We start from the raw sequence: 27,690 nt of genomic DNA on the forward strand, positions 1-27,690 counted from the left end.
AGAGTGCAGCTAACAAGAAAGAGCAGGGCAGGTAAACAGTAAGGTGCAAATTCATGACGAGGTAGATTGAGGTCAAGAGTCTGTCTTATCATACAAGGGGACAATTCAATTGTCTTATAACAACAGGGTAGAAGTTGTACTTGTGCCTGCTGCTCTCTGCTTTCAGGCTTTTGTATCTTCTGCCCAATGAGACTGGAGAGGAGAAAATGTCCGGCCTGGATGGTGATTTTTGATTGTGTTGGCCACTTTATTGAGGCAGTTATTGTAACACAGAATACTTACAGAGTTATCATTTAACTTTAGAACTACAGGCAAAATATGATGTTAGAACAACACACACAAAATGTTGGAGGAACTCAGCAGGTCAAGCAGCATCTATGGAAAAGAGTAAACATTTGACATTTTGGGCCAAGACCCTTCTTCCGGACTGAGAAAGAAGAGGGAAAATGCCTGAATAAAAAGATGGGGGAGGGGAAAGAAGCAAGGTGATAGGTGAAGTCAAGTGGATGGGAAAGGTCAGGGCTGGAGAAGATAGAATCCGATAGGAGAGGAGAATGGACAATGGGAGAAAGGGAAGGAGGAGGACCCAAGGGAAAGTATTAGGCAAGTGAGAAGTTAAAGGTCTGGGTGGGGAAAAGAGAAAGGTGGGAGCGGGGGGGGGGGGGAGAAATTTGTTCAGATTGAAGGGTATGCAGACCCTTCAGCCCAAATCATCCATACCGACCAAGTTACCTACCTGAATTGGTCCCATTTATGTGCATTTGGCCCATACACCTCTCAAGCTTTCCTATCCTTACACCTGGTTAAATGCCTTCAAAAGGTTGCTGTTATACCTGGCTCAACCACATCCTCTGGTAGCTTATTCCACATAAACACTGCCCTCTGTTTGAAAGACAGTGCCCTTCAGGTTCCTATTAAATCTTTCCACTCTCACCTTAAAAACAAACCCCCTAGTCTTTGATTACCCAACACTGGGGGCGGGGGGGGGGAAAGGATTGTCTGCATTCACCCAATTTATGACCCTCATGATTTTATACCCCACTACAAGATTGCTCTCTCTCACAGTCCAAGGAATTAAGTTGTATCCTGTCCAACCTCTCCCTATAAGTTAGTCCCTCGAGCGCTGTCAACATCCTTGTAATTCTTTATTGGGCTATTTCCATTTTAGTAGCACTTTTCCTATAGCTGAGTGACCAAAACTCTACATAATGCTCTAGTATAATAACATCTTGTACCCATCCAATGTCTCTTAACCATTGTAATTGTACCCACTTCTATCACTTCCCCAGGCAGCTCTTTCCATATACCCACCACCAACAATGTGAAGAACTTGCCTCACAACTCCCCTTTGATTATTTGCCTCCTCCCACCTTAAATCTATACCCTCTAGTTTTAGACTCCCCTTTCCTGGGAAAAGTCTGTAAATGTCTACTTTGTGTCTGATTTTGTATACCTCTATTTTGTTCTACATCAGTGCACTGTGTAATGATTTGATCTGTATGAACAGTACGCAAGACAAGCTTTTTGCTGTATCTCAGTACATGTGACAATAATAAACCAATTCCAGCTCCAATACATAGGTACAAGGCTCAGTGATCTTCCTCTATGTTAAACATTAGTCAGACAGAAAACGTCAGACCAGGGATGAAGGCCAGAGACCATTCCCCATGATGGAGATAATACGTTATTATAGTCACGTGGTCTGAGACACAATGAAAAGCTTTTTGTTTGCATGCCGTATCATTCTATGCATATGTAAATACATTGAGGAAATACAGAAAGTAAAAACAGAATGCAGAATATGCACCACTTTATTAGGAACACCATTACACTTCATTAATGCAAATATCTAATCAGTCAATCACATGGCAACAGCTCAATGCATAAAAGCATGCAGACCTGGTTAAGACATTCTAGCTTTAGTTCAGACAAATATCAGAATGGGGAAGAAACGTGATGTATGTGACTTTGACCATGGAGTGATGTTGATGGTAGACAGGGTGGTTTGAATATTTTGGAAACTGCTGATCTCTTGGGCTTGACACGCACAACAGTCTCTAGAGTTCATAGCTCTGTTAATGAGAATGAGCAAACTGGTTCAAGCTGCTGGGAGGGAGACAGTAACACAAATATTCACTCGTTGCAATGGTGCTGTGTGGAAGAGCAGAATTTTAAGGCTCCTCTGCATATTACAAGTCCCTTTCTCATAGCCAATAAAGATCGGGCAGTTCCCAGGTTCCACAGGGTTTCCATTCCTGTTGGCTCTCAGTCAGCCGATTTTTCCATAAGTCAGTTACAAACAATTTAAATGAGGGTCGATTAACATGAACATGTATTTTACGGCTTTCCTCATGCAGTTACAATGGTACAGATTCAAAATGTCCTCCATCTAATGGCTAGTCTCAATGGCTTTAAAGTATCAACGGATTGTTTGATAAATGATTATACAAATGCCAATGCAAGAGATGACTTAACCAGTTTCCAAATTACATCACATAAAAAGCTCCCGCTGTGAACCAGCGGCCTGCAATTTTGATGGTGTCTAATTGATTACGGTGGGGTAGTTACATGTGAACAGCTTTTATGTGAAGATTTGCTACCTTCAGAATTAATTTGCTGCTACTGCTATTCCATAGCTCTCAAAGATGTTTGCATTTCTGTAACCAACTTTCCGATCTTGAAATATATTTTAAAAATTCATGGCGAAACTTACGTAGTCAGGTTTCTGAAATTCAGGTATTCTGTAATCCGGGATCATGCTGTGCAGGTGTATTAATTTGTAGGAAACTGGTGTAAGTATGTAGGAAACGAAGTAGCCTTTTTCTACACAGCATGATCCCTTGTGTTGATAGCCTACATTCTCTAATAAGATGATCTTGCCAGACTAAAAAATTTTTTAATTCTCTGCTTCAGTATGAGGTAACTGTGGAAGAAAATTTGAAGAGTGAAAAACTCCTCCTCTTGAAAGTAGAGGACAAGGATCTGGAGTTCACTGATAACTGGTTGGCACATTTTACCATCATTGAAGGTAACGAAGATGAACACTTCAGGATTGAAGTGGATAATCGCACCAATGAGGGAATTTTGATACTGCAGAAGGTAAGGTTGCAAAGCAACTCATACATTTTGAACTTTATGTGGATCTTTCTCCCCCAGTGGAAATGTCTAACACTAGATGGTGGTTAAGCTGTGGGGTTAGATCAAGGGGATGTGCAGGAAAAATTATTCTTTATATACAGATGGTAGGTACCTGCTAGGGGAGGTGGTGGAGGCAGGTTACATGGGCACATGAATGTACGGAGAAGGAAGGGATTAGGACCATGTGTGAATGATTCTATTGTCATTAAGCACCATTAGCTAAATTAGAAATATTTGTTTACTTGGATGCTTAATTAGCTTGGCACTATGCTGTCTGCAGTAGGGCTTGTTTCTGTGCTGTACTGTTCTAGATACCACAGTAAAATGTGTATGTACTGTAGAATACACCATACATCAGGACTCCTGATGAAGGGTCTCTTGTTTACTAAACAAGTGAATCAATTACATATATTCAATAAATTATTTAAAAATGTGCAAAAACAGAAATACTGTATATTTAAAAAGTGAGGTAATATCCAAAGCTTCAATGTCCATTTAGGAATCAGATGGCAGAGGGGAAGAAGCTGTTCCTGAATTGCTGACTGTGTGCCTTCAGGCTTCTGTACCTCCTACCTGATGGTAACAGTGAGAAAGGGTCTGCCCTCGGTGCTGGAGGTCCTTAATAATAGACACTGCCTTTCTGAGACACTGTTCCCTAAAGATGTCCTGGGTACTTTGTAGGCTAGTACCCAAGATGGAGCTGACTAGACTTACAACCTTATGCAGTTTCTTTCGGTCCTGTGCAGTAGCCCCTCCATACCAGACAGTGATCCAGCCTGTCAGAATGCTCTCCACGGTACAACTATAGAAGTTTTCGAGTGTATTTGTTGACGTGCCAAATCGCTTCAAACTCCTAATAAAGAATAGCCGCTGTCTTGCCTTCTTTATGATTACATCAATATGTTGGGACCAGGTTAGATCCTCAGAGATCTTGACACCCAGGAACTTGAAGCTTGAAGCAGACAAGAAAGTGCGATTGAAAAAACATCAGTTATGATTGAATGACAGAGCAGACTGGGACTGAATGCTTAATTCTGCAACTGTATATTAAGGTCCCATGATCTCTCAGTATAAAAGCCTTTCCTTATCTTGGTCCTAAATGTTCCACCCTTTGTTCTAAAACCATGACTGGCAAATTGCCTCCCTGGTTCAACCATACAGAATCTTACCATCGAACTTCTGGAATCCTAGCAGGAATTCCCAACTTGGGATCCATGGATCCCTTGCTTATTGTTATTAGCCCATGGCATATAAAAAAATTTGGGAACCTCTACTAGTATACAGGGTCAATGTGGCCCGGCCAAATTGCTAGTGTTGAAATCACATCACTTTGCAACTGTCTCAAGAACAACGGTGGTATGCCTTGTAACGTGTGACATTTTGGCAAAGTTAGCATAATAATTATATCTATAGTTATAATTTAATAGATTACAAAATTGTAAGAGGCATGGTTGGAGTAGACAACTCTTAATTATCTTCCCAGGGTGGAAATATCTAATAAGAGAAAGCATTTATTTAAGGTGGGGGGGGGGGTAAGTTCAAAGGAGATAGTTTTTTTACACAGGAAGTGGAGAGTGCCTGGAATGCACTGCCAAGAGTGATGGTCGAAGCGATTACGATAGTGGTGTTAAGCCACACATGAATAGGCAGCAAATGGTGGGATATGGGCCATGTGCAAGTAGAAGGAATTAACTAAATTAGGCATAATTAGGTTAGCTATTTCCACACACCATTGTGAGCTGAAAGGCCTGTTCTGGTGCTGTATTGTTCTATGTTCAGCATTAATCTGGAATTATAAACTGACACCAATGATCACAATACATCTGTTTTACCAATGTCTTTCAAACTCCACACTCAGCAACAGGTTGGGGTGGGTGGGTGAGGAACCTCCGCTGCATATTCATTAGAGAAACAATTAGCATGGCCAATCCATTGCTTCCTCAAAGGTACAGATATCTGTTGATCTCTGTCTTCAATACAACAATGACTGTGCCTCCACTGTCCTCTAGAGAAAATTCCACTATTCGCCCAGTCCTTGATTTCAGAAATCCCTCCTCATCTTGGTCTTAAAATTTTCAGCTCTGCCTGTGAATGAAGTTTAAATCATCAGAATGAAATAAGTTAACAGCAGACAGGCTTCCGTTTCTGCTTGCCCTAGGGATGATTTACTTTTTTTCTTTCACCCAGGAATTAGACTTCGAAGAAATGGAGCATATTCATTTAGTTATACGATTATCCAACAAGGCACCATACCACCACACAGTACCTAAAGACATTATAGTACAGCCCATTGACATAAAGGTCATTGTCAAAAATGTTGCAGAAGGCATTGTATTTAAGCCCAGCAAACTGGTGACGAAGATCACTGAAAGCTTGGACATTAAGGAGAGTAAGGTCATTGGCATTTATCCAGCGGTGAGTGCAGACACAGGGCAGCCACTTGAAATGACAAAGTAAGTAAAGCTAATCTACCATTTTACTCCTTCACTAATTTTCTTTAAAAGCAAAGGGCTAACCTGGATTTCCAACAGGTACGCAAAGGACAAAGATGTGGCTAACTGGTTAATTATTGACTCAGAAACTGGAAAGGTTACCATCGATGGTATGATTGACCGGGAGTCTGAGTATGTGATTGATGGGAAGTACACTGCAACAGTTCTGGCTATCAGCAATGAGCGTGAGTAGATGGAATGACATTAACTGGAACTCTGAAGACACAAGAGACTGCAGACACTGGAACGTGGAGCAACACACAGTCTGCTGGAAGAACTCAGCATGTGTGAGAGGAAGGGAACTGGTGACATTTCACATCTGATTCAGGGTCTTCACCCGAAATGTCGGCATTTTATTTCCTCCCACAGTTACTGCTCAGTCCACTGAGTTCCCACAGCAGATTGTTTGTTAACTCGACTCTATCAAGTTGCAGTAAGCAGAAATAAATTATCTTTTCTGTGGATTGTTGGAAAGGATATATTTGTCATCACTGCCATCTGAACCTTTAAGAAACAGCCTTGCATATCTCCTTACCATACAGGAGGCCATTCTACCCAAGAGCAATTCCATTGCCCTACTAATTTTCCCTGTAACTTGTTAACTAAACCCTTCTGCCCACACAGTGTCCATATCCCTCCATTCTCTGCATGTTCACGTAACTATCTAGGAGCCTCTTAAACACCTCTATCGTAGCTTTCTCCACCATTACCCCTGGCAGTGCATTTTCTGGGCACCCACCACTCTCTTGCCCACTCATTCCTTTGAATTTTCCTTTCAGTTAATTGAGGGAAGTACGTTAACATTTAAAAGGCATCTGGATAGATGCATGGACAAGAAAGGACAGTTTCCATCTTGAGTATTGTGTTCAGTTTTGGTCACCCTGTTATTGGAAGGATGCTATTAAGCTGGAAAGAGTGTAGAAACATAGAAACATAGAAAATAGGTGCAGGAGTAGGCCCTTCGGCCCTTCGAGCCTGCACCGCCATTCAGTATGATCATGGCTGATCATCCAACTCAAAACCCTGTACCTGCTTTCTCTCCATACCCCCGATCCCTTTAGCCACAAGGGCCATATCTAACTTCCTCTTAAATATAGCCAATGAACCGGCCTCTACTGTTTCCTGTGGCAGAGAATTCCACAGATTCATCACTCTCTGTGTGAAGAAGTTTTTCCTCATCTCGGTCCTAAAAGGCTTCCCCTTTATCCTTAAACCCATCGATCCAGACCCCTCGTTCTGGACTTCCCCAACATCGGAAACAATCTTCCTGCATCTAGCCTGTCCAATCCCTTTAGAATTTTATACGTTTCAATAAGATACCCCCTCAATCTTCTAAATTCCAGTGAGTATAAGCCTAGTCGATCCAGTCTTCCATATGAAAGTCCTGCCATCCCAGGAATCAATCTAGTGAACCTGCTCTGTACTCCCTCTATGGCAAGAATGTCTTTCCTCAGATTAAGGGACCAAAATTGCACACAATATTCTAGGTGCGGTCTCACCAAGGCCTTGTACAACTGCAGTAGAACCACCCTGCTCCTGTACTCAAATCCTTTTGCTATGAATGTCAACATACCATTTGCCTTTTTCACCGCCTGCTGTACCTGCATGCCCACCTTCAATGACAGGTGCACAATGACACCCAGGTCTCATTGCATCTCCCCTTTTCCTAATCGGCCACCGTTCAGATAATAATCTGTTTTCCTGCTCTTGCAACCAAAGTGGATAACCTCACATTTATCCACATTAAATTGCATCTGCCATGAATTTGCCCACTCACCTAACCTATCCAACTCACCCTGCATCCTTTAGCATCCTCCTCACAGCTAACACCGCCGCCCAGCTTCGTGTCATCCGCAAACTTGGAGATGCTGCATTTAATTCCCTCGTCTAAATCATTAATATATATTGTAAACAACTGGGGTCCCAGCACTGAGCCTTGCGGTACCCCACTAGAATGCCTGCCATTCTGAAAAGCTCCCGTTTACTCCCACTCTTTGCTTCCTGTCTGCCAACCAATTCTCTATCCACATCAATACCATACCCCCAATACCGTGTGCTTTAAGTTTGCACACTAATCTCCTGTGTGGGACCTTGTCAAAAGCCTTTTGAAAATCTAAATATACCACATCCACTGGCTCTCCCCTATCCACTCTACTAGTTACATCTTCAAAACATTCTATAAGATTCGTCAGACATGATTTTCCTTTCACAAATCCATGCTGACTTTGTCCGATGATTTCACCTCTTTCCAAATGTGCTGTTATCACATCTTTGATAACCGACTCTAGCATTTTCCCCACCACCGATGTCAGACTAACCAGTCTATAATTCCCCGGTTTCTCTCTCCCTCCTTTTTTAAAAAGTGGGGTTACATTAGCCACCCTCCAATCCTCGGGAACTAATCCAGAATCTAAGGAGTTTTGAAAAATTATCACTAATGCATCCACTATTTCTTGGGCTACTTCCTTAAGCACTCTGGAATGCAGACCATCTGGCCCTGGGGATTTATCTGCCTTTAATCCCTTCAATTTACCTAACACCACTTCCCTACTAACATGTATTTCCATCAGTTCCTCCATCTCACTAGACCCTCGGTCCCTTACTATTTCCGGAAGATTATTTATGTCCTCCTTAGTGAAGACAGAACCAAAGTAGTTATTCAATTGGTCTGCCATGTCTTTGTTCCCTATGATCAATTCACCTGTTTCTGACTGTAAAGGACCTACATTTGTCTTGACCAATCTTTTTCTTTTCACATATCTATAAAAGCTTTTACAGTCAGTTTTTATGTTCCCTTTCCTAATTAAGCTTTTTGTCCTCCTCTGCTGGTCTCTGAATTTCTCCCAGTCCTCAGGTGTGCTGCTTTTTTTTTTGCTAATTTATATGTTTCTTCTTTGGACTTGATACTATCCCTAATTTCCCTTGTCAGCCATGGGTGCACTACCTTCCCTGGTTGATTCTTTTGCCAAACTGGGATGAACAATTGTTGTAGTTCATCCATGCGATCTTTAAATGCTTGCCATTGCATATCCACCGTCAACCCTTTAAGTATCATTTGCCAGTCTATCGTAGCTAATTCACATCTCATACCTTCAAAGTTACCTTTCTTTAAGTTCAGAACCTTTGTTTCTGAATTAACAATGTCACTTTCCATCTTAATGAAGAATTCCACCATATTATGGTCACTCTTACCCAAGGGGCCTCGCACGACAAGATTGCTAACTAACCCTTCCTCACTGCTCAATACCCAATCTAGAATGGCCTGCTCTCTAGTTGGTTCCTCGACATGTTGGTTCAGAAAACCATCCCGCATACATTCCAAGAAATCCTCTTCCTCAGCACCCTTACCAATTTGGTTCACCCAATCTATATGTAGATTGAAGTCACCCATTATAACTACTGTTCCTTTATTGCACGCATTTCTAATTTCCTGTTTAATGCCATCCCCAACCTCACTACTACTGTTAGGTGGCCTGTACACAACTCTCACCAGCGTTTTCTGCCCCTTAGTGTTATACAGCTCTACCCATATCGATTCCACATCCTCCAGGCTAATGTCCTTCCTTTCTATTGCGTTAATCTCCTCTCTAACCAGCAATGCTACCCCACCGCCTTTTCTTTCCTGTCTATCCCTCCTGAATATTGAATATCCCTGGATGTTGAGCTCCCATCCTTGGTCACCCTGGAGCCATGTCTCTGTGATCCCAACTATATCATATTCATTAATAACTATCTGCACATTCAATTCATCCACCTTGTTACGAATGCTCCTCGCATTGACACACAAAGCCTTCAGGCTTGTTTTTACAACACTCTTAGCCCTTATACAATTATGTTGAAAAGTGGCTCTTTTTGCTTTTTGCCCTGGATTTGCCTGCCTGCCACTTTTACTTTTCACCTTACTACTTTTTGCTTCTACCCTCATTTTACGCCCCTCTGTCTCTCTGCACTTGTTCCCATCCCCCTGCCACATTAGTTTAAAGCCTCCTGAACAGCAGTAGCAAACGCTCCCCCTAGGACATTGGTTCCAGTCTAGCCCAGGTGCAGACTGTTCTGTTTATACTGGTCCCACCTCCCCCAGAACTGGTTCCAATGCCCCAGAAATTTGAATCCCTCCCCCTTGCACCATTTTTCAAGCAACGTATTCATCTGAAATATCCTCCTATTTCTACTCTGACTAGCACGTGGCACTGGTAGTAATCCAGAGATTATTACCTTTGTGGTCCTACTTTTTAGTTTATCTCCTAACTCCCTAAATTCACCTTGTAGGACCTCATCCCGTTTTTTACCTATATCGTTGGTACCTATGTGCACCACGACCACTGGCTGTTCACCCTCCCATTCCAGAATGTCCTGCAGCTGCTCAGAGACGTCCTTGACCCTTGCACCAGGGAGGTAACATACCATCCTGGAGTCTCGTTTGCGGCCACAGAAACGCCTATCTATTCCCCTTACAATCGAATCCCCTATCACTATAGCTCTCCCACTCCTTTTCCTTCCCTCCTGTGCCGCAGAGCCACCCATGGTGCAATGAACTCGGCTGCTGCTGCCTTCCCCTGATGAGACATCTCCCCCAACAGTATCCAAAACAGTATATCTGTTTAGGAGGGAGATGACCTCAGGGGACTCCTGCACTACCTGCCTACTGCTACGCTGTCTAGTGGCCACCCCTTCCCTTTCTGCCTGTGTAGCCTTTACCTGCGGTGTGGCCAACTCACTGAACGTGCTATTCACGACTTTCTCAGCATCGCGGATGCTCCAGTATGAATCCAATTGCAACTCCAGACGCTCAATGCGGTCTGCCAGAAGCTGCAGTTGGACACACTTCCTGCACACATAGTCGTCAGGGACACTGGAAGTATCCCTGATTTCCCACATGCTGCAGGATGAACAAACCACGGGGCCGATCTCAGCAGCCATGACCTACCCAATATGTTGCCTCAACTTTTGAAACTTTCTCCTTTGAAAGGAACTTACCCGGCCTTACCTCACTTGGAGTGAAGCTCGTCCTCAGCTTCTTCTCATCGAAGCCTCTTGAGTCAAAGCCTCAAATCTCCACTCCTTCACTGGCCGCTTTCCACAAAGATTTATGAGAAAGATTTATGAGAACGCTGCCAGGTCTTGTGGAACTGAGTTATAACGAGAGGCTGGACAGGCTATGATTTTATTCTTTGGAGCATGAAGATTGAGGGGTGATCTTGTGGAGGGGTACAGAGGTTATGAGGATCATAGATGGGGCCTATTTCCCAGGAAAAGTAAAAGGCGAGAGAATAAAGGTGAGAGGCGAAGAATTTAAAAGGGAGAGGGGCAACTTCTTTACACAGAAGATGATATGGGACAGATATGAAATGAAATTCCAGAGGAAGTGGCTAAGACAGGAACAGTAGCAGGTGAAAGGCCATACATTTAAAATACAAATAATTGAACAGGAAATGTTTGGAGGAATATGGGACAAACATAGGCAATTGGGGACAGACGTAGATAGAAATAACAGTCAGCATGACTTTAAAACAGTAGCCTGTTTCTGTGCTGCTATAAATTTAATATTCACTCAGCTGTGTCCTAAAACAAATAAAATCTTCATTGTATAGTTGCCACATTTGCATTTTCTTAAGAGTTGTGCTTGTTCTCATGCAATGCACACAAAGTGCTAGTGGAGCTGAGCAAGCCAGGTGGCACCTTCAGAGAGGAATGAACTGTCAAAGTTTTAAGCCTAGAATCTCAGACTCAAGATTTCCAGCGTCTGTGTAAAATGCTGCAGGAACTCAGCAGGACAGGACATATGTTTGAAGAAGAAAAAACAGAAGATGTTTCAGGCGAGACCCTTCAACATTTTGTATGTGTTACTCTGGATTTCCAGTATCTGCAGAATCTCTTGTTTATGGTCCACTTAATCTTTTGTGTTTAGGACTTGATCTCATCTATATGTTTATAGCTAGGATTTAAACACACATGTTTTTCAAAGAATATTGTGATATTTCACTGTGAACAATTTCTTCCTCCTCCTCTTCTGCCATCCCCCCCCCCCACCCACTACAGGAGGCTCTTCTGTCACCGCCACTGGAACCATCGTGATTAACGTGGAAGATATCAATGACCACATGCCAAAATTTAGCAACACACAACCCTGCATGTGCAGCCAGGCAAAATATTTGAATGTCACTGCCTACGATGCTGATGGTGCTCCGTTTGGAGCACCTTTCCACTTCAACGTACAGTCCAATCAAATGTGGAAGCTGGGCCAGACAGATGGTAAGACCTTGGACTTTACCAGAACAAATCTGATATGCTGAGTTCGTCCACCATTTTGTGTGAATTCCAAAGTTGACCCAATTTACAATATCATGGGAGCTTCTTTAGTGCAAGTTGGCTGCTGTAATCCTTGCTTCAGCGATCTGCTGCTGTAGAACCCACCCCAACCACTGTCAGTCCAAACATGACTGAGCCTAACATTTTCGTTGGCCGGTCTCAAAGACTGTGACGCTCGCAGCAAAACAGAGCAGCAGACACTTCTATAAGTTGTTAATCAAGAAGGGACGTAACTGGTGGTGATACTGAGTACATTGCATCGCCCTGGAAATAGATCTATATTGATCAATATTCCATAATCTAACCCAAACCTGACACAAACCCCAAAACCAGGTGCTCCTGGGTCTGTTGCCCAGACACTCTCAAAGGCATCACAGTTCGCACAGATCTTTATAGCCTCCAGAGGCTGTGGTGTGGGCAGGAGTGGCTGGAAACTCATTTGGTCAAGATGATGAACTCAAAATATACCCCTGTTGGAATCCGTCCAGAATAGGACTAAAATTGGTTAATTTTTTTATGTTCAGATCAGATGTCAGCCCTTCCCCTCACTTCAACTTCCCAGAGTCCCACTGTGAAATTACACCCACCTCTTCACCACCAACAATCCCCTTCTCACAACTCCCTCGGACCCCTCCTGGCCATGACTTTTTGCTCTACTAGCCCTGCCCACCCTAGGCACCCCACCAATCCTGGGCACCCCTGTAACCCCAATTAACCCAGGCACCCTCCCCTGGCCCCACCTACCCCAGACAACTATGGGCTCTCCCTTGACCCAACCCCCAGGCTCTCCCTCTGGTCTCCCCCTCCTGGCCCAACCCAGCAACTCCCCTCCTTGTCCTATACCCAATTCTTTCCTGGCTCCACCCCCAATCTTCGTATTGGCCCCACCAACATCACCTTGCTCCCAAATTCACCCTCCCCACTCCCAGCTCCTCCAAACACCCAGGTTCCCTGGTTACTCCCATAACACTTGTCTCAGACATTGGCTGGTGCTGACAGGAGGGAATGAAACCAACCACTGACTGGCACCATTTCTTCCTGTTTAAAGCAACTAGTATGCAGTTGGTTCCATTAAAACATTTATGGCCCGGAGTATTTTCTGTGCCGGTGTGGATCGAAGATGCTGACAGCAAAGGACACACGGTTACTCTTGCGGTCCATGTCTCTGATTGCGACAAGATCGACTATTGTTCTTCTCAGAAGTTGATTCAGTCAAAAGTAGAGCTTGGAGGTGTTGCTGTGGCACTGATGATCCTGCCTGTGCTACTGATGCTGTTACGTAAGTTTAACCCAGTGAACTTTGCTAATATTTCAGATACTTTTGCTTTCAGATGTTCCTTGTTGTTCCTCTTTGCACTATTTATTGTGTTATTGCAACTCTTAGTAACTCTCTTGCGTCTTACACTGTGCTACTATCGCAAAGAACAAATTGCACAACGTATGACAGTGCGGGGTAAGGTAATGGATGGCAAATGATACATGTAGTTGATAATAGAAACTATTCTACATAATACACAAAAACAGTCAATGAGTTATGTTTGCTTTAAGAGATGATGGCTGACATAACGACATCTGTGTAAAGTGACTGCTTTGTTTTGTTCATAGTGGAAATAAAGAGGTGTGGCTTTTGTTAAAAATGTAAAATGACTCTCTTTCACATTTTAATCACAAATCCTACAACAGTGATAATGAATCTGATTTGGTGAGTGTTGACTTCACGTGCTGCAGTTCCGAGTAATAGTAATTCCTGATTCCCTGGCTCTTAAGTCATTAAGAGATACAATTGGGAAACTGGCCCTTCTGCCCAACTGGTCCATGCCAATCAAGTTTCCCATCTAAGCTCATTCACAGGATGTTTGCATTGTGGCAAAATAGGCACTTACTGTCCATCCCAGATTACCCAGCAGCTGTAGGGTAGGGCAGGTAAGAGTTTGCCCATGTCTGCAGTACTGGAGTCACACGTAGGCCATACTGGGCAAGAACATTTCCTTTCTTGAAGTGAACAAGTGACAAGGGAGCTAACCAATGCCTCAACTTCCTTAGGAAGCTAAAGGAATTTGTCAACTCTTAACCAATTTTTATTGATGCACCATAGAAAGCATTCTGTCTGGATGTATGTAACTTGGTGTGGCAACTACTCTGCATGTGACCAAAAGAAACTAGGGTTCTGGACACAGCTCAGCACATCTTGAAAGCAACCATCCCTTCTGTCTACACTTTTTGCTGCCTCACTAAAGAAGTCAACATAATCAAAGACCCCATCCATTCTGGACATTTTCTCTTCTCCCTTCTCTAATTGGGCTGAAGATACCTTGATGCTTGAAACAATGTTTCACCAGACTAGAGGGGAAATTCTAGCTCACTGTTATCAGACTCTTGAAGAAACCTCTTGTGTATGATAAGATGGACTCCTGACTTCACAATCTACCGTGTTATTATCTTGAACTTTATTGTTTACCTGCACTGCACTTTTTCAGTAGCTTTTAAACTTAATTCTGCCTAATTGTTTTGCCTTATTCCAACACTGTATAATGATTAAATCTGTATATGAACAGTATGCAAGACAGGTTTTTCAGTGTATCTTGGTACGTGTGACAATAAGAAACCAATAATAACAGATTGCCACCAAATACTCTATCACAAAAAAACAAGACACTGAAGGAACTCAGTGGGGTGGGCAGCATCCATGGGGGAAATGGATTGTTAACACTTGGGTCTGGGCCCTTCATCTGGAAAGGTGGAGTATTGGAGAAATAGCCAGTGTTTGGTATTGGTTTACCATTGCCATGTGTACCAAATGCAGTGAAAAGATTAGTTTTTCAAAAAAAATCAATTCAGAGCATTTCAAAGCATAAGGGCATTGAGGTAGTACAAGGGAAAACAATAACAGAATGCAGAATATAGTGCTGCAATTGCAGAGAAAGTGCAGTGCAGTTGTAAGGACGTGCCAAAGTAAATTTTGACCTCGAGTTTATTATTAACATATAAAAGATATGTGCAATGGTAACATAGGGTCAGAAAGTGTTGAATCATTGTGGATAGAGCTAAGGAACTGCAAGGGTAAAAAGACCCTGATGGAAGTTATATACAGATCCCCCAAACAATAGTAAGGATGTGGTCCACCAATTTCAACAGGAGATATAAAATGCATGACAAAAGAACAATGCTACAATAGTCGTGGGGGATTTCAATATGCAGATAGATTGGGAAAATCAGGTTAGTGCTGGATCCCAAGAGAGGGTATTTCTGGAATGCCTATGAGATGGCTTTTTAGAGCAGCTCATAGTTGAGCCCATTAGGGGGTCAGCTATTCTGGATTGGATGTTGTGCAATGAACCGCAATTAATGAGGGAGCTTAAGGTAAAAGAGCTCTTGGGGGAAAGTGATCAAGTTCACCCTGAAATTTGAGAAGGAGAAGCTGAAGTCAGATGTATCACTGTTACAGTGGAGTAAAGGGAATTACAGAGGCATTAGAGAGGAGCTGGCCAGAATTTATTGAAAAAGAACACTGGCAGGGATGATGGCAGAGCAGCAATGGCTGAAATTTCTGGAAGCAATTCGAAAGGCACAGGATATATACATCCCAAGGAGGAGGAAGTATTCTGAAGGTAAGATAACAACATGGCTAACATTAAAGCCAAAGGAAGAGCATATAGAGCAAAAATTTGTGGAAAGTTAGAGGATTGGGAAGATTTTAAAAAGACCAACAGAAGGCAACTAAAAATGTCATTAAGAGGAAAAGATGTAAAACGAAAGTAAGCTAGCCAATAATAAAGAGGATACCAAAAGTCTCTTCAGATACATAGTGTGAAAGAGAGGCAAGAGTGGATATCAGACTGCTGAAAAGAGTTGCTGGGGTGGCAGTAATTGGAGACAAGGAAATGGCCGACAAACTGAATAAGGATTTTACATCAGTCTTCACTGTGGAAGACACTCACAGTGTGGTGGAAATTCCAGGTGTCAGGTGTCATGAAGTTTGTGAAGTTACCATTACGCAGGAGAAGGTTTGTGGGAAACAGAAATGTCTGAAGGGAGAGAAGTCATCTGGACCAGATGGTGTACACCCCAGGGTTCTGAAACAGGTGGCTGAAGAGATTGTGGAGGTGATAGTACTGATCTTTCAAGAATCACTATATTCTGGAAGACTAGAAAATTGCAAATGTTGCTCCAGACTTGAAGGGAGAGGAGCAGAAAAAAAGGAAATTATAGGCTAGTTAGTCTGACCTCAGTGGTTGGGAAGGTGCTGGAGTCGATTGTTTAAGGATGTGATCTTGGGGTACTTGGAACACATGATAAAATGGGCTGTAGTTAGCATGGTTTCCTGAAGGAAAATCTTGCCTGACAAATCTGCTGGAATTCTTTAAAGAAGCAGGATAGACAAAGAAGAATCAGATAATGTGTATTTGGATTTTCAGAAGACCTTTGATAAGGTGCCACAAATGAGGCTGCTTACCAAACCACGAGCCCATGGTATTACAGGAAAGATACTAGTATGGGTAAAGCACTGGCTGACTGGCAGGAAACAAAGAGTGGGAATAAAGGGAGCCTTTTCTGGTTAGCTGCCAGTGACTAGTGGTGTTCCACAGAGGACTCTGTTGGGACCGATTCTTTTTACATTATATGCTAATGATTTGGATGATTGAATTGATTGCTCTGTTGCAAAGTTTGCAGACGATATGGAAATAGGTGGAGGGGCAGGCAGTTTTGAGGAAGTAGAGAGGCTACCACAATTAGATTTGGGGTCCTTGTGCAGGAATCCTGAAGGTTAGTTTGCAGGTTGAGTCTATGGTAAGGAAGGCAGGTGGGATATTAACATTCATTTCAAGAGGACTTGCATATAAAAGCAATGTTGAGACTTTATGAAACACTGCTGAGGACTCACTTGGAGTATTGTGAGCAGTTTTTGGCACATTATTTTGGAAAGAATGTGCTGAAACTGGAGAAGGTTCAAAGGTGGTTCATGAAGATGATTCCAGGTTTGAATGGCTTGTCATATGAAGAGCATTTGATGGCTCTGGATCTGTATTCACTGGAATTCAGAAGAACGAGGAATTACCTCATTGCAAGCTAAAAATGGTGAAAGACCTTGAGAGAGTAGATGCGGTGAGAATGTTTCCTATGGTGAGAGAATCTAAGACCAGAGGACACAGCCTCAGAATAGAGGAGTGTCCTTTTAGAGTGGAGATGAGGAGGAATTTCTTACCAGAGAATGTTGCCACAGGCCACTGTGGAGGCCAAGTCTTTATGTATATTTAAGGCAGAGGTTGATGGATTCTTGATTAGTCAGGGGATGAAGGGGTACAGGGAGAAGGCAGGAGATTGGGGCTGAGAGGAAAAATGAATCAGCCATTATGAAATGGCGGAGCAGATTCAATGGGCCAAATGGCTTAATTCTACTCCTATGGTCTTATGACAATGGGATAAAACCTGTTCTTGATCCTGGTGGTGCCTGCTGCTGGACATTTTAATGGCATATCCCGCCCAAGTGTAAGATGGCCACGATACTATGCACATTGGCCAGGGAGAGTGCACTGACACTGGTTTACTTATCCTTCCAGTGGGCTTGGAAGACCTTTCAGTGAGGTATCTTCCTACGCTTAATGATGCCAGCTGTAGGTTGTCAAGAGCACATTGAAACACAGACAACATGCTGGAGGAACTCAACTAGCATCAATGGAAAATAGTAAACAGTTGATGTTTTGGGCCGAGACAAAGGCATTTCCAGTATCTGCAGATTTTTTTTTGTTGTGGGAACACATGGGTCTCTGGTGCTGATTGGACCATGATGTTGCACTAGCTTGGAGATTTTGATCTTCCTACACATATTCCTCTGCCAAAAATTAGTGCCAATGCATAGGTTTGTTTCATATCTGATGTCTGCTGCCTTGCTGAGATTGACTTCTGAAAATTGGGAAGTGGTTTGCATTAATTGTCTAACTGCTTTTCTGGTCCTGTGTTTCAAAGCAGCACATTGAAGCAAACTGTTGCTATCATGGTCATTGTATGCTTTACAAATGGTGACTTTTGCATAAATGTTGAAATTCCTGTTCTCTAGTTCTTCCTTTGCTACTGCTGTTTTGCAAGTGTGGCAGTGGATTTGGTGGGAAAAATACCTTCATCCTTGACGAGACAAACAGAATTGATGGTACTCTGGGACAAAGCAGCATTGAGGGAGGAGGACAAGTAGATACGGTTTGTAATCAGTATGCCCTGAGATTTTACTTTCTGTTTTATATAACTAAAATATCAAACTCCATTCCAAGTTCTAAACCTTCAGCTGAATTATCTTCTCTGTCCATCAGACCCGGTCATTTCTATTGTGTCCATATCTCTGCACTAGCATTGCTTAACCTTCAGGAGTGTCCTGCAGCCTAACATTTCACAACCTTTGCATCCCTTTCTTTTTGTTTTCTCTTCTAACTGCCCTCATACCTTCACTTTTGTGACCCCCCCTGCTCCTCATACTCTGAGTCATGCAGTATTAAAACAGACCCTTCAGCCCAACTCGTTGATACCAACCAAGATTCCCATCTAAGATGATCAGTCCTCGGACCTCTATGCTCCAAGTCCTAACCTCTCCCTATAACCTTGTTATGATAGGGATGATATTCCCTTTGTCCAATCATCTGTCCTTGACCTTATCCACAATGCAAAGTAACTGTTAATCCCTCTTTTTCTCTTGGGGAATGTTGACCTAAGCAGATGATGTTAAATGGCAGAGTCAACCAATCTTTCTTTAACCCCTCCCATCAGACTGAGAGCCTGAAAGCACCTGCAAACTGGGCTCAAAGACAGATTCTATTGCACTGTTATAAGTCAACTGAATGGTCTCCCAGATGAGCTCTTGGTTTCACAATCTACCTCGTCAAAGCCGTATACCTTACAGTCTGTCTGCACTGCACTGCCTACTATAGCACTTAATTCTGCATACTGTTATTGTTGACCCTTGTACTACTTCAGTGTGTTATGTAATAAATTGATCAGTATGAACAGTATGCAAGACTAAAATTTTCACTGTACCTCATTCAGTAAATATGACACTAATAAACCAATAATAAAAATAAATATTAACATATAGAAAAACAACTTACAGGCTTTTCCACCAGCTCAGAAGATTTTAAATAAAGAATGCAGCTACACGGCCCATATTGGTGGATAATTGCTTTTTGATAAATTTTTTATTAATATTTCACATTCATTGTTTCCTGAGGAGGTTAAAGGATCATTCTGCTCGTTAACCACATGTGAATAGAATCATAGAACATGGAACAGCACAGCACACACCCTTCAACCTGACCTTTATACCTACTCCAATCCTTCCCTCCCACACAACCCTCTATTTTTAGGATCCTACAGGATAGAAAATGGCCCTTCAGTCCACCTTGTGCATACTGATACCTAACTATGCTAATCCCATTTGTTACTATTAGGCTCATACCCATCTATGTGTTTCCTATCTATGTACCTGCCTTTTAAACTTTGTATTTATATCTGCCTCCTCCACTTTCTGTGGCAGAGGGAAAAAAAACACCTTCAGATCTCCTTCAAACTTCATCCCCCTCACCTTAAACTTGTACCCTCTAGCTCTAGATTTCTCTGCCTTAGTAAAAAGACCCTGTCTAGCTATCTCATCCCAGCCCCTTGTAATTTTATCAAACTATTTAAGGTCATCCCTCAGCCTTCTACATGCTAGTGATAAAACCGGTCTCTCCAGTCTCTCCTTAAAGCTACATCCCTTCATTCCAAATCTCTAATGTCTCCATCCTTCCTGTACTACGATAACCAGAACTGTACTTGTCTAATCAATGTAGCCTCCCAACTCTTAGTACTCAAGAGTCTTTGAACTATGCCTTGGACTATGAAGATAGGCATAATAACCACCTTTTTCACTATCCTACCTGTTTGTCATTTTCAGGGAACTGTGGACTTGCATGCCCAGCTCGCCGTGTCCATAAACACTCAATGTCCATGCCATTTACTCATGTCCTACCAGAATCTGACCTCTATAAATAGTTTTACAAGTATGTTTGTCCTCCTGAATCCTGTTCCCTGCCCAAGCAAAAGATGGAACAACATAAATCTTCACTTGCTCTCTCTTGACTATTCTTCATCTCCCATGTTTTATTAAACCCTTCAGTGAGCAATGACTGAAATTATTCTGTCTATTACAGCTGCTACCACAGATATTTCATTCAGGGAAATCAGAAGAGTGGGTCGGTGAGGAGCCCATCGAACCAACGGGTGTGGGGTTTGACCTTAGTCATTTAACTGGGAAAACTAAAAACAGTTCATTGTGGACTCACAGAAGAAGTGAAGGAACTTCAATGGAGGGTTTGATGTATGTTGACGGCCACAGGAAAGCAGTGTGGGATCGACGTCCATTTGAAAGCTGGAGAACTAGCAGTAGTTTCGAAGGCTTCATACTGAGTGGTGCATCTAAGTCCTTTGTGAATCGATACATTAATCAGGTATGTGACAGTAATTTGTTCAATACAGAAGCTTAGATGCTTAAAATCAAAGAGTAATATACAAAACGAGGCTCTCCAGCTCAACCGTCTGAGCTAGACACACTTAGCGGCATTTTCCCCATGTCCCTCCAAACCTTTCCTATGCATGTAGCTATCCAAGTGTCTTTTAAGCATTGTAATTGTACCCACCTCTTCTACTTCCTCTGGCTCACTCTGCATGGAAAACCTTGCCTCTATGATCTCTTTCAAATTTTTCCCCTCTCAGCTTAAACCTGTGTCCTATAGTTTGTTTTCCACTTTCCCTGATTGTTTTCACCCTGTTGATGTTCCACAGTGATTTTATGCTCCTCTATAATATCACCCCCTAGTCTCCCACACTCGAAGGAATAAAAAGCCCAGACCTCCCCAACCTCTCCCTGCATCTCTAGCCCTTTCGTCCTGCGAACTTTCTCACAAGTTTTCCAACGTTTTGATAGTTGATTTAGCGGAGAGGTTGGTTACAGGGGAACAGCCTAAATATCCTGCAAGTTCTGAATAGGTCAGGCAGCATCTGAGAAACAAGAACTAACCAGAGAACCGACCTGAAATATTTACTCTGTTTCTCGCTCCTCAGATGCCTGACTTGCTGAGTACTTACAGCATTTTTTGCTTTTATTTCAGATTGTATGCGTCTGCCATTTTTCTTTTGACTATTTTCAATGATGGATGTAATCCGTTCACACATCTTAAATGCTGCTTGAAAGCAAAATCCCCAAACCCATTCCCTAAGTGCCATGCCTGAAAGTCTGCCATTCCTGTATACATTCCTGGGCTATTCAGGAGGGCTGTGGTTTCTGCCTCCCTCACCCTTTCACCCATTGAGTTCATGATCCCCACCTCCTTTGGGGCGAGGGAACCTCACCTCATTGCGAATGGTTTTAAATCTCTTATCTTTCTGGCTTTGAACCCTTTTGCTGAGCGGAAGAAGGCCTGTTCAGTTTACTTCAAGTCAAGTTCACTGTCATTTGGATATATACATGTGTACCATTAAATGAGACAATGCTTCTCCAGACCAGGGTACACACAACACACAATAACTTAGGAAAGTGAGGATATAATCTACAGATGAATTGTACATAGATAAACAAAGTAAAGTGCATAAATTAAATATTGTAAGGTACAGAACAGATTAGCCAGTGACATTTCAAAAGCAATAAGATAAAGATTTATTTGTAATGCAGCAGAGTTTGTAATGCAGCAGAGTTTGTAATGCAGTAGGGTTTGTAATGCAGCAGGGTTTGTAATGCAGCAGAGTTTGTAATGCAGCAGAGTTTGTAATGCAGCAGGGTTTGTAATGCAGCAGAGTTTGTAATGCAGCAGGGTTTGTAATGCAGCAGGGTTTGTAATGCAGCAGGGTTTGTAATGCAGAAGCCTAATGGCCTGAATTCCCATCCTGGCCATTCTTGTTTTTATGCATCGGAATCTCCTGCCTGATGGTAAAACGTCAAAGAGGATGGGTGGGATCCTTTGTAATACAAAGGTCCTGTATACACAGCAGTTCTGATGGATGCTCGGGAGACTCTTATGATCCTCTCAGCCATTCTCACAATCCTGCTTTAGGAAACCTATGAAACTGGAAGAGTGCGGAAAAAAATTTACAAGGATGTTGCCAGGATTTGAGGGACTGAGTTATAAGGAGAGGTTGAACAGGCTAGGACTTTTTCCACGGAGTGCAGGAAAGTGAGAAGTGACCATATAGAGATGTGTAAAATCCACAGGGATATATACAGTATGAACGCAGTCTATTTTTCTAGTGCTGGGGAACCAAAAACTAGAGGGCATAGGTTTAAGGCGAGATTTAATAGTAACTTGTTTACAGAAAGGCTGGAACAAGCTGCCAGAGGAAGTGTTTGAGGCAGATACAATATCAACATTTAAAAGGTACATGGATAAGGGGAATATGAGCCAAATAGGGCCAGCTTGTTTGAGGCAGGACGGACCAGTTGAGCCGAAGGGTCTGACACTGTGCTGTATGATTTGTGTGACTCTGTTCCTCATAATAAAAATGTGAAACACAGCTAGCATTTTATAGTAAAACTAGCTGTTGGACGAATGCAGTGGAGCAGCATCTGTGGAGGGAAATGGACTGTTAACATTCATGTCGAGGCCCTTCACATGGACCGAAAAATAGAGGGGGAGAAGGATATTAAAAGGACAATGAGGGGAAGGGAATGAGCAGGAGCTGGCAGGTGATGGATGGATCTAGGTGACAGACAAAGTGGAAGAAGCGACAGAGGCTGGGAGATGAGAAATGGGCATGACAAATGCTCACAAATGGCGGAATCTGATAGAGGAAGGTGGAGCATAGAACCTCATAAAGGAGGTGGTGAGGACAGATGGGAACAGTGGGAGCGGTGTGGGTGATAGGCAGATAGTGGGTGGAGGAGAGGACAGAAACGGGCTGATGGGTATTAGTATGGGTGTGAGATCAAGAGGAGAGTGAAAAGGAACAGAGGTTATGAAATTGGAGAATTCAATGTTCACACAATTGTTTTGTAGACAACCCAGGTGAAATATGAGGTGCTGTTCTATATAGGATTTTTCTGATGGAAGATCTTCAACCTGAAACGTTAATTCCCCCTCTCTTCCCATGGGTGTTGTATGAGGTTTATTTCAGAAACTGCGGAGAGTTGTGGACGCAGCTCAGCACGTGGTAGGAACCAGCCCCCCCTCAATGGACTCTGATTGCGCTTATCCCTGCCTTGCTCAAGCAGCTAACAGAATCAAAGACCCACCTCACCCTGGACATTCTCGCTTCTCCCCCCTCCCATCAGGAGTAAGATGCAAAAGCCTGAAAGCATTAACCACGAGGCTGAAGGACAGCTTCCAACCTGCTGTCGTAAGACTATTGAATAATCTCTAGTACAATAAAATTGGCTCTTGACTTCATTATCTACCTCGTCATGGCTTTGTGCCTTATTGCCTGCCTGCACTGCACTTTCTCTGTAACTGTAACATTTTATCCACATTCTGCCTCTGCTTTTCCCATATACCATCTCAACACACTGATGTGGTGGTGATCTTTAGAGATGGCATGCAAAGCAAACTTCTTCTCTGAACCTTGTTACATGTGATGATAATAAATCAATTTACTGATTTCTTTATCATGTTTGACGTTGGATGACTGTATACTGGAATTAATGACAAAACTGCTTGATGCAAGAAGTGGTAACATCTGTATTTTCCACCTGTGTTTTATTGTAGAAGAGCCACACCCTTGCTCAAGAGTGGATATCTCAGCCTTCAGATGATAGTCTACTCGTTTACAACAGTGAAGGAACAAACTCACCTGTGGGTTCTCTGGGCTGTTGCAGCCTTCTTCAAGAAGGTCCTTTAGATGATTCCTTTTTGAATGACTTGGACCCAAAGTTCAAGATGCTGGCAAGAATCTGCAGTGGTGAGTTGGTGAAAGGAGCCTCAGAAGTGGCTACTTCCACAAAGTGGGAGCAGAAGAGCAGCTCTCAAACCTTGATCCAACAGAAGGAAGTAGCGAAGAAAGAAATCGTTTCGTCCAGCGTTATGAATCAACAACCCACTGGAGCCCTTCTGTTGCCTCTGAAGAAGCACTATGTCGTGACTACCACTATTGAGCCGAGTGAGGAAGAGTCCCTGGTTGTTGATGAACAGAGCACTGTGACTTCACAGTACAACCGATACCAGAACGTGTCAATTACAACTGACCCAACAGTGACTGCAACCACAGTCAGTTATGGCCCAGGAGAGTTCCAAGGGACAGTCCCAACCTTCACTGCTGTTCCTGTTGTCCAGAAGAATGTAGTGGTGACCAGGTCAACTGGTGCAGGCTTGGGAGAGATACAGAGTATGGCCACTGACCGACCAATTGGTCAGAAATCTCTAACACAGAAAACTACAGTTGTGACAAGTTCAGTTAACCTGGCATCGGAAGGGGTGCACGATGTGCTGTCCAAGCAGTTGATTGGTCACATTCCTGTTACCCAGGAGAATTTGGTAGTCACTGATTCAGGCAATGTAGGTCTGAGAGAGACCCTGCATCACAGTCGCATCAACACAAAGGCATTTGAGAAAAATGTGAGACCAGCAAGTCCAGCAGTGTGACATATAAATCAGTATAAAAGACTACCAATGTTGTACAGTTAGTTCAAGAATAGGAGTTTCCCTCAATCTGTTCATTACTTTGGCCTGAAATAATACTGGAGGAAATATTTTTTTAAATAATTCTAAAAATGGTTAGTTTATTTTTTGTCTCAGGTAGAAGCAGCAAGTTTCTTCACACCCTATTCACCAGCCTAAACACTTATCCCTTTGACCACCAACACGCAGTGTTCCATCAGTAAATTCCAGCAGGCCAGGCAGCATCTATGGAAAAGAGTAAACAGTCGACGTTTCAGATTCAATGAGTCATGATGAAGGGCCTCTGCCCAAAATGTCAGCTCTTTTCCATTCATGCTGCCTGGTCTGCTGAGTTCCACCAGCATTTTGTGTGTGTTGCTCAGATTTCCAGTGTCGACAGATTTTCTTGTGTTTGTGGTCCATTGGCAAAATGCACTATTACTCGTTCAGATTTATTTCTCATCTCTACATCAAAACATACAGTGAAATGTGTTGTTTGCACCAACAACCAAAACATCTAAAGATGTGCTGGGGGCATCCCACACTTTCCAGTGCCAGCATTGCATGCCCACACACAGGATTTTGACCTTCAAGCCTCAACACCAGGACTCACTGATCATGCCTCCTGTCCACCTAGACCTCCGACCCAGGATTCGCCACCCTGGGGATTGCTGGTCTCTGATCTCAGTGCCTGCTGGCCTACGACCACCGAGCCTTCCAACTGGACTCCAAGTATGGGCTCTTGCCCCTGACTCTTCATTTACTGACTCTGAGAACTAACTCACCCTCATCCCCGTCCTTAAATCCTAACCTGGGTTATATGGTTCAAAGATCAGTTGATTTAACACATCATTAACACCCCAAAAAAAAAAGACAGCATTAGCATTGAGCAACACACACAAAATGTTGGAGGAACTCAGTGGGTCAGACCGGATCTATGGAGTGGAATAACCAGTCAACATTTTGGGCTGAGACCCTTCTTCAGGACTGATATTAGGTTAATACTGAAGTACAAAAGACCACATTTACAGGTAAAACACAAGGTGCTGAGTAACTCCAGTTGACTATCCCTCAGGCTGACCATCTGAGTTACTCCAATAAATCATTTCCATGGCTTTTTTTAATTCTGGTTTTATTTAATTAGTTGAACTTAAAATTCCCCAGCAATCAGGGGATTTGAACCTGTGTATCTGGACCAATAATCCTTATCTCTGGGATTGCCAGCCCAATGACACCAAAGAATAATCACAGAGCCAGGGGTATCTAATGGCCCAAGTGACCTCAGTGTATTTCCATTCAGTGTTAGGTGGCGGCTCCCAAAACCAATTGGGAATATCAGTAAACACTTCTTTCCAAGGGAATGGGAAGAATGTGGGACAGGTTCATATAGGGATTTCAGGTGGACAGCAGGGAAAGGTTGTGTTGATAGGGTGACGGTAATTATATAGGAATGCTGAATTGAGGTTACACTTATCAGCCATTGTTTGTATCAAGTGGCAGGGAACACTAGAAGGGTTGAGTGGCCTACTCCTGCTCTTGTTTGTAAGAGACGTTAAGTGGAGGCTCATCTAAGCAATTTGATGAATCCAATTAAGTGGCCTGTTTAACTGGAGACACAACAGACTGCAAACATTGAAACCTGGAGCCACACACAATCTGCTGAAAGAACAGAACAGGTTGAACAGCATCTGTAGGGATGGGTTGGGGGCGATAAGGAATTGTGGATGCTTCAGATTGAAGTGTTGGGAATTCTTCATCCCCCGCATATTGAGTTCCTCCGTTGATGCTACCTGATTTGTTGAGTTCCCCTAGCATTTTGAGTGTGTTGCTCAAGATTTCCAGCAACTGCAGAATAGTTTATGATATTTCTACATGTGTCTTGGTGCTAATTTTGTGTGTGTGGGCACTCATGTAAAGCTTCCCAGGAAAGATCTCCAAAGAAACAGAAGTAGGGGAAGACGCCTCTCATGTCTGCTTCCTGCATTCAATAGTTTCTGGTTGGTCTTTTGCCTCGGTACCCTTGCTTTACACTCAACCCATCTCTATTATTTCCCAGAATGAATTTAAACTCTTTCTGAATGTTCTGCTTTTGTTGAGCAGAATTCTGTCCAAAGCAGCTTCCTGCTGTTGTGCAGGACAGATGTAATTTTCGGTGGATTGCTTGCTTTCATCAGCACCAGAGGGAAATATCTCTGATAGGGCATGCTAAGGAACTGCTCGTTGACACGTGCTTATGATCAGTGTAATCTCAATCAATGTAACGCTTAGAATTAAGTCTATTTTTTTGAAATGGAGATTTTAAGCTATATTTCACTGAAACATTTTGAATGGCTTTAAGTGTATTATGACCTTTTTTGTAACAATAACTTGCTGTGATGGATACATAGACCGTTAACCCTCATAATGCATTTTATATTATGGGGCTTCAAAGTAATAATTGCTTTGTGCATTTTTATATTATGGGGCTTCAAAGTAATAATTGCTTTATTTAGCAAAACATATTAATCTGTGTCAATTAACTTCATACAGGAACCTGAGTATATGTTGATTTGTCTCTTTAATTTAGGATTTTGTAGGTCTTGTTATTAAAAAATGGCAAATTAATACATGTTCTCTGTGAGGGATAATGTAAGAAATTTGATTGCTCAAGTGTTTTTCTGAAAAGCTGCATTTTATGTTTACACATATTGTTTGGAATAAAAGATTTTATTAAGTAGAACTGGTTATTTTAGAGTCATAGAATCATTCTGCAGAGAAACGCCATTCAGCCCAACTCATCTAGACTGACCAATGGGCACCCTTCTGTACTGATCCTATCTCCTAGCATTTGCTCCCTTGCCTGAGAGATTCAAGTGCTCATATAGATACTTAGAATGCTGTTGATGTCCAACGTCAACCACTCTCTCTGGCAGTTCATTCTAGATATGACTATCTGTGTGAAGAGCACCACCCCCCCCCCCCCCCCCCCCACACACCTTTGGGTCAACACAGAAGCATAAAACTTAGAACTATTAAAGTATCAACAGCCAGGGTTTCATGGCTGTAATGAGTTTGTATGTTTTCCCTTTGACCGCATGGGTTTCCTCCCACAACCCAAAGATGTACAGGTTAATAGGTTTATTAATTACATGGTTGAAATTGGGTGCCAAAAA

General features: G+C 42.6%; 1 protein-coding gene across 1 annotated transcript in view; it reads left to right on the plus strand.

The window, feature by feature from the left end:
- Positions 1 to 27,257, plus strand: part of LOC140727941 (desmoglein-2-like) — a 73,157-nt gene extending 45,900 nt beyond the window's left edge. Inside the window, exons 9-16 of the mRNA XM_073045945.1 lie at positions 2,914 to 3,099; positions 5,326 to 5,591; positions 5,670 to 5,815; positions 11,670 to 11,882; positions 12,988 to 13,218; positions 17,995 to 18,131; positions 20,111 to 20,407; positions 23,651 to 27,257. Coding sequence (XP_072902046.1) covers positions 2,914 to 3,099; positions 5,326 to 5,591; positions 5,670 to 5,815; positions 11,670 to 11,882; positions 12,988 to 13,218; positions 17,995 to 18,131; positions 20,111 to 20,407; positions 23,651 to 24,523 — 2,349 coding nt within the window. The 3' untranslated portion in view covers positions 24,524 to 27,257. The remainder of the gene's footprint in view (positions 1 to 2,913; positions 3,100 to 5,325; positions 5,592 to 5,669; positions 5,816 to 11,669; positions 11,883 to 12,987; positions 13,219 to 17,994; positions 18,132 to 20,110; positions 20,408 to 23,650) is intronic.
- Positions 27,258 to 27,690: the final 433 nt, after the last annotated feature.

Source organism: Hemitrygon akajei, chromosome 1 (assembly GCF_048418815.1).
Source record: "Hemitrygon akajei chromosome 1, sHemAka1.3, whole genome shotgun sequence".
NCBI classification, from domain to species: domain Eukaryota; kingdom Metazoa; phylum Chordata; class Chondrichthyes; order Myliobatiformes; family Dasyatidae; genus Hemitrygon; species Hemitrygon akajei.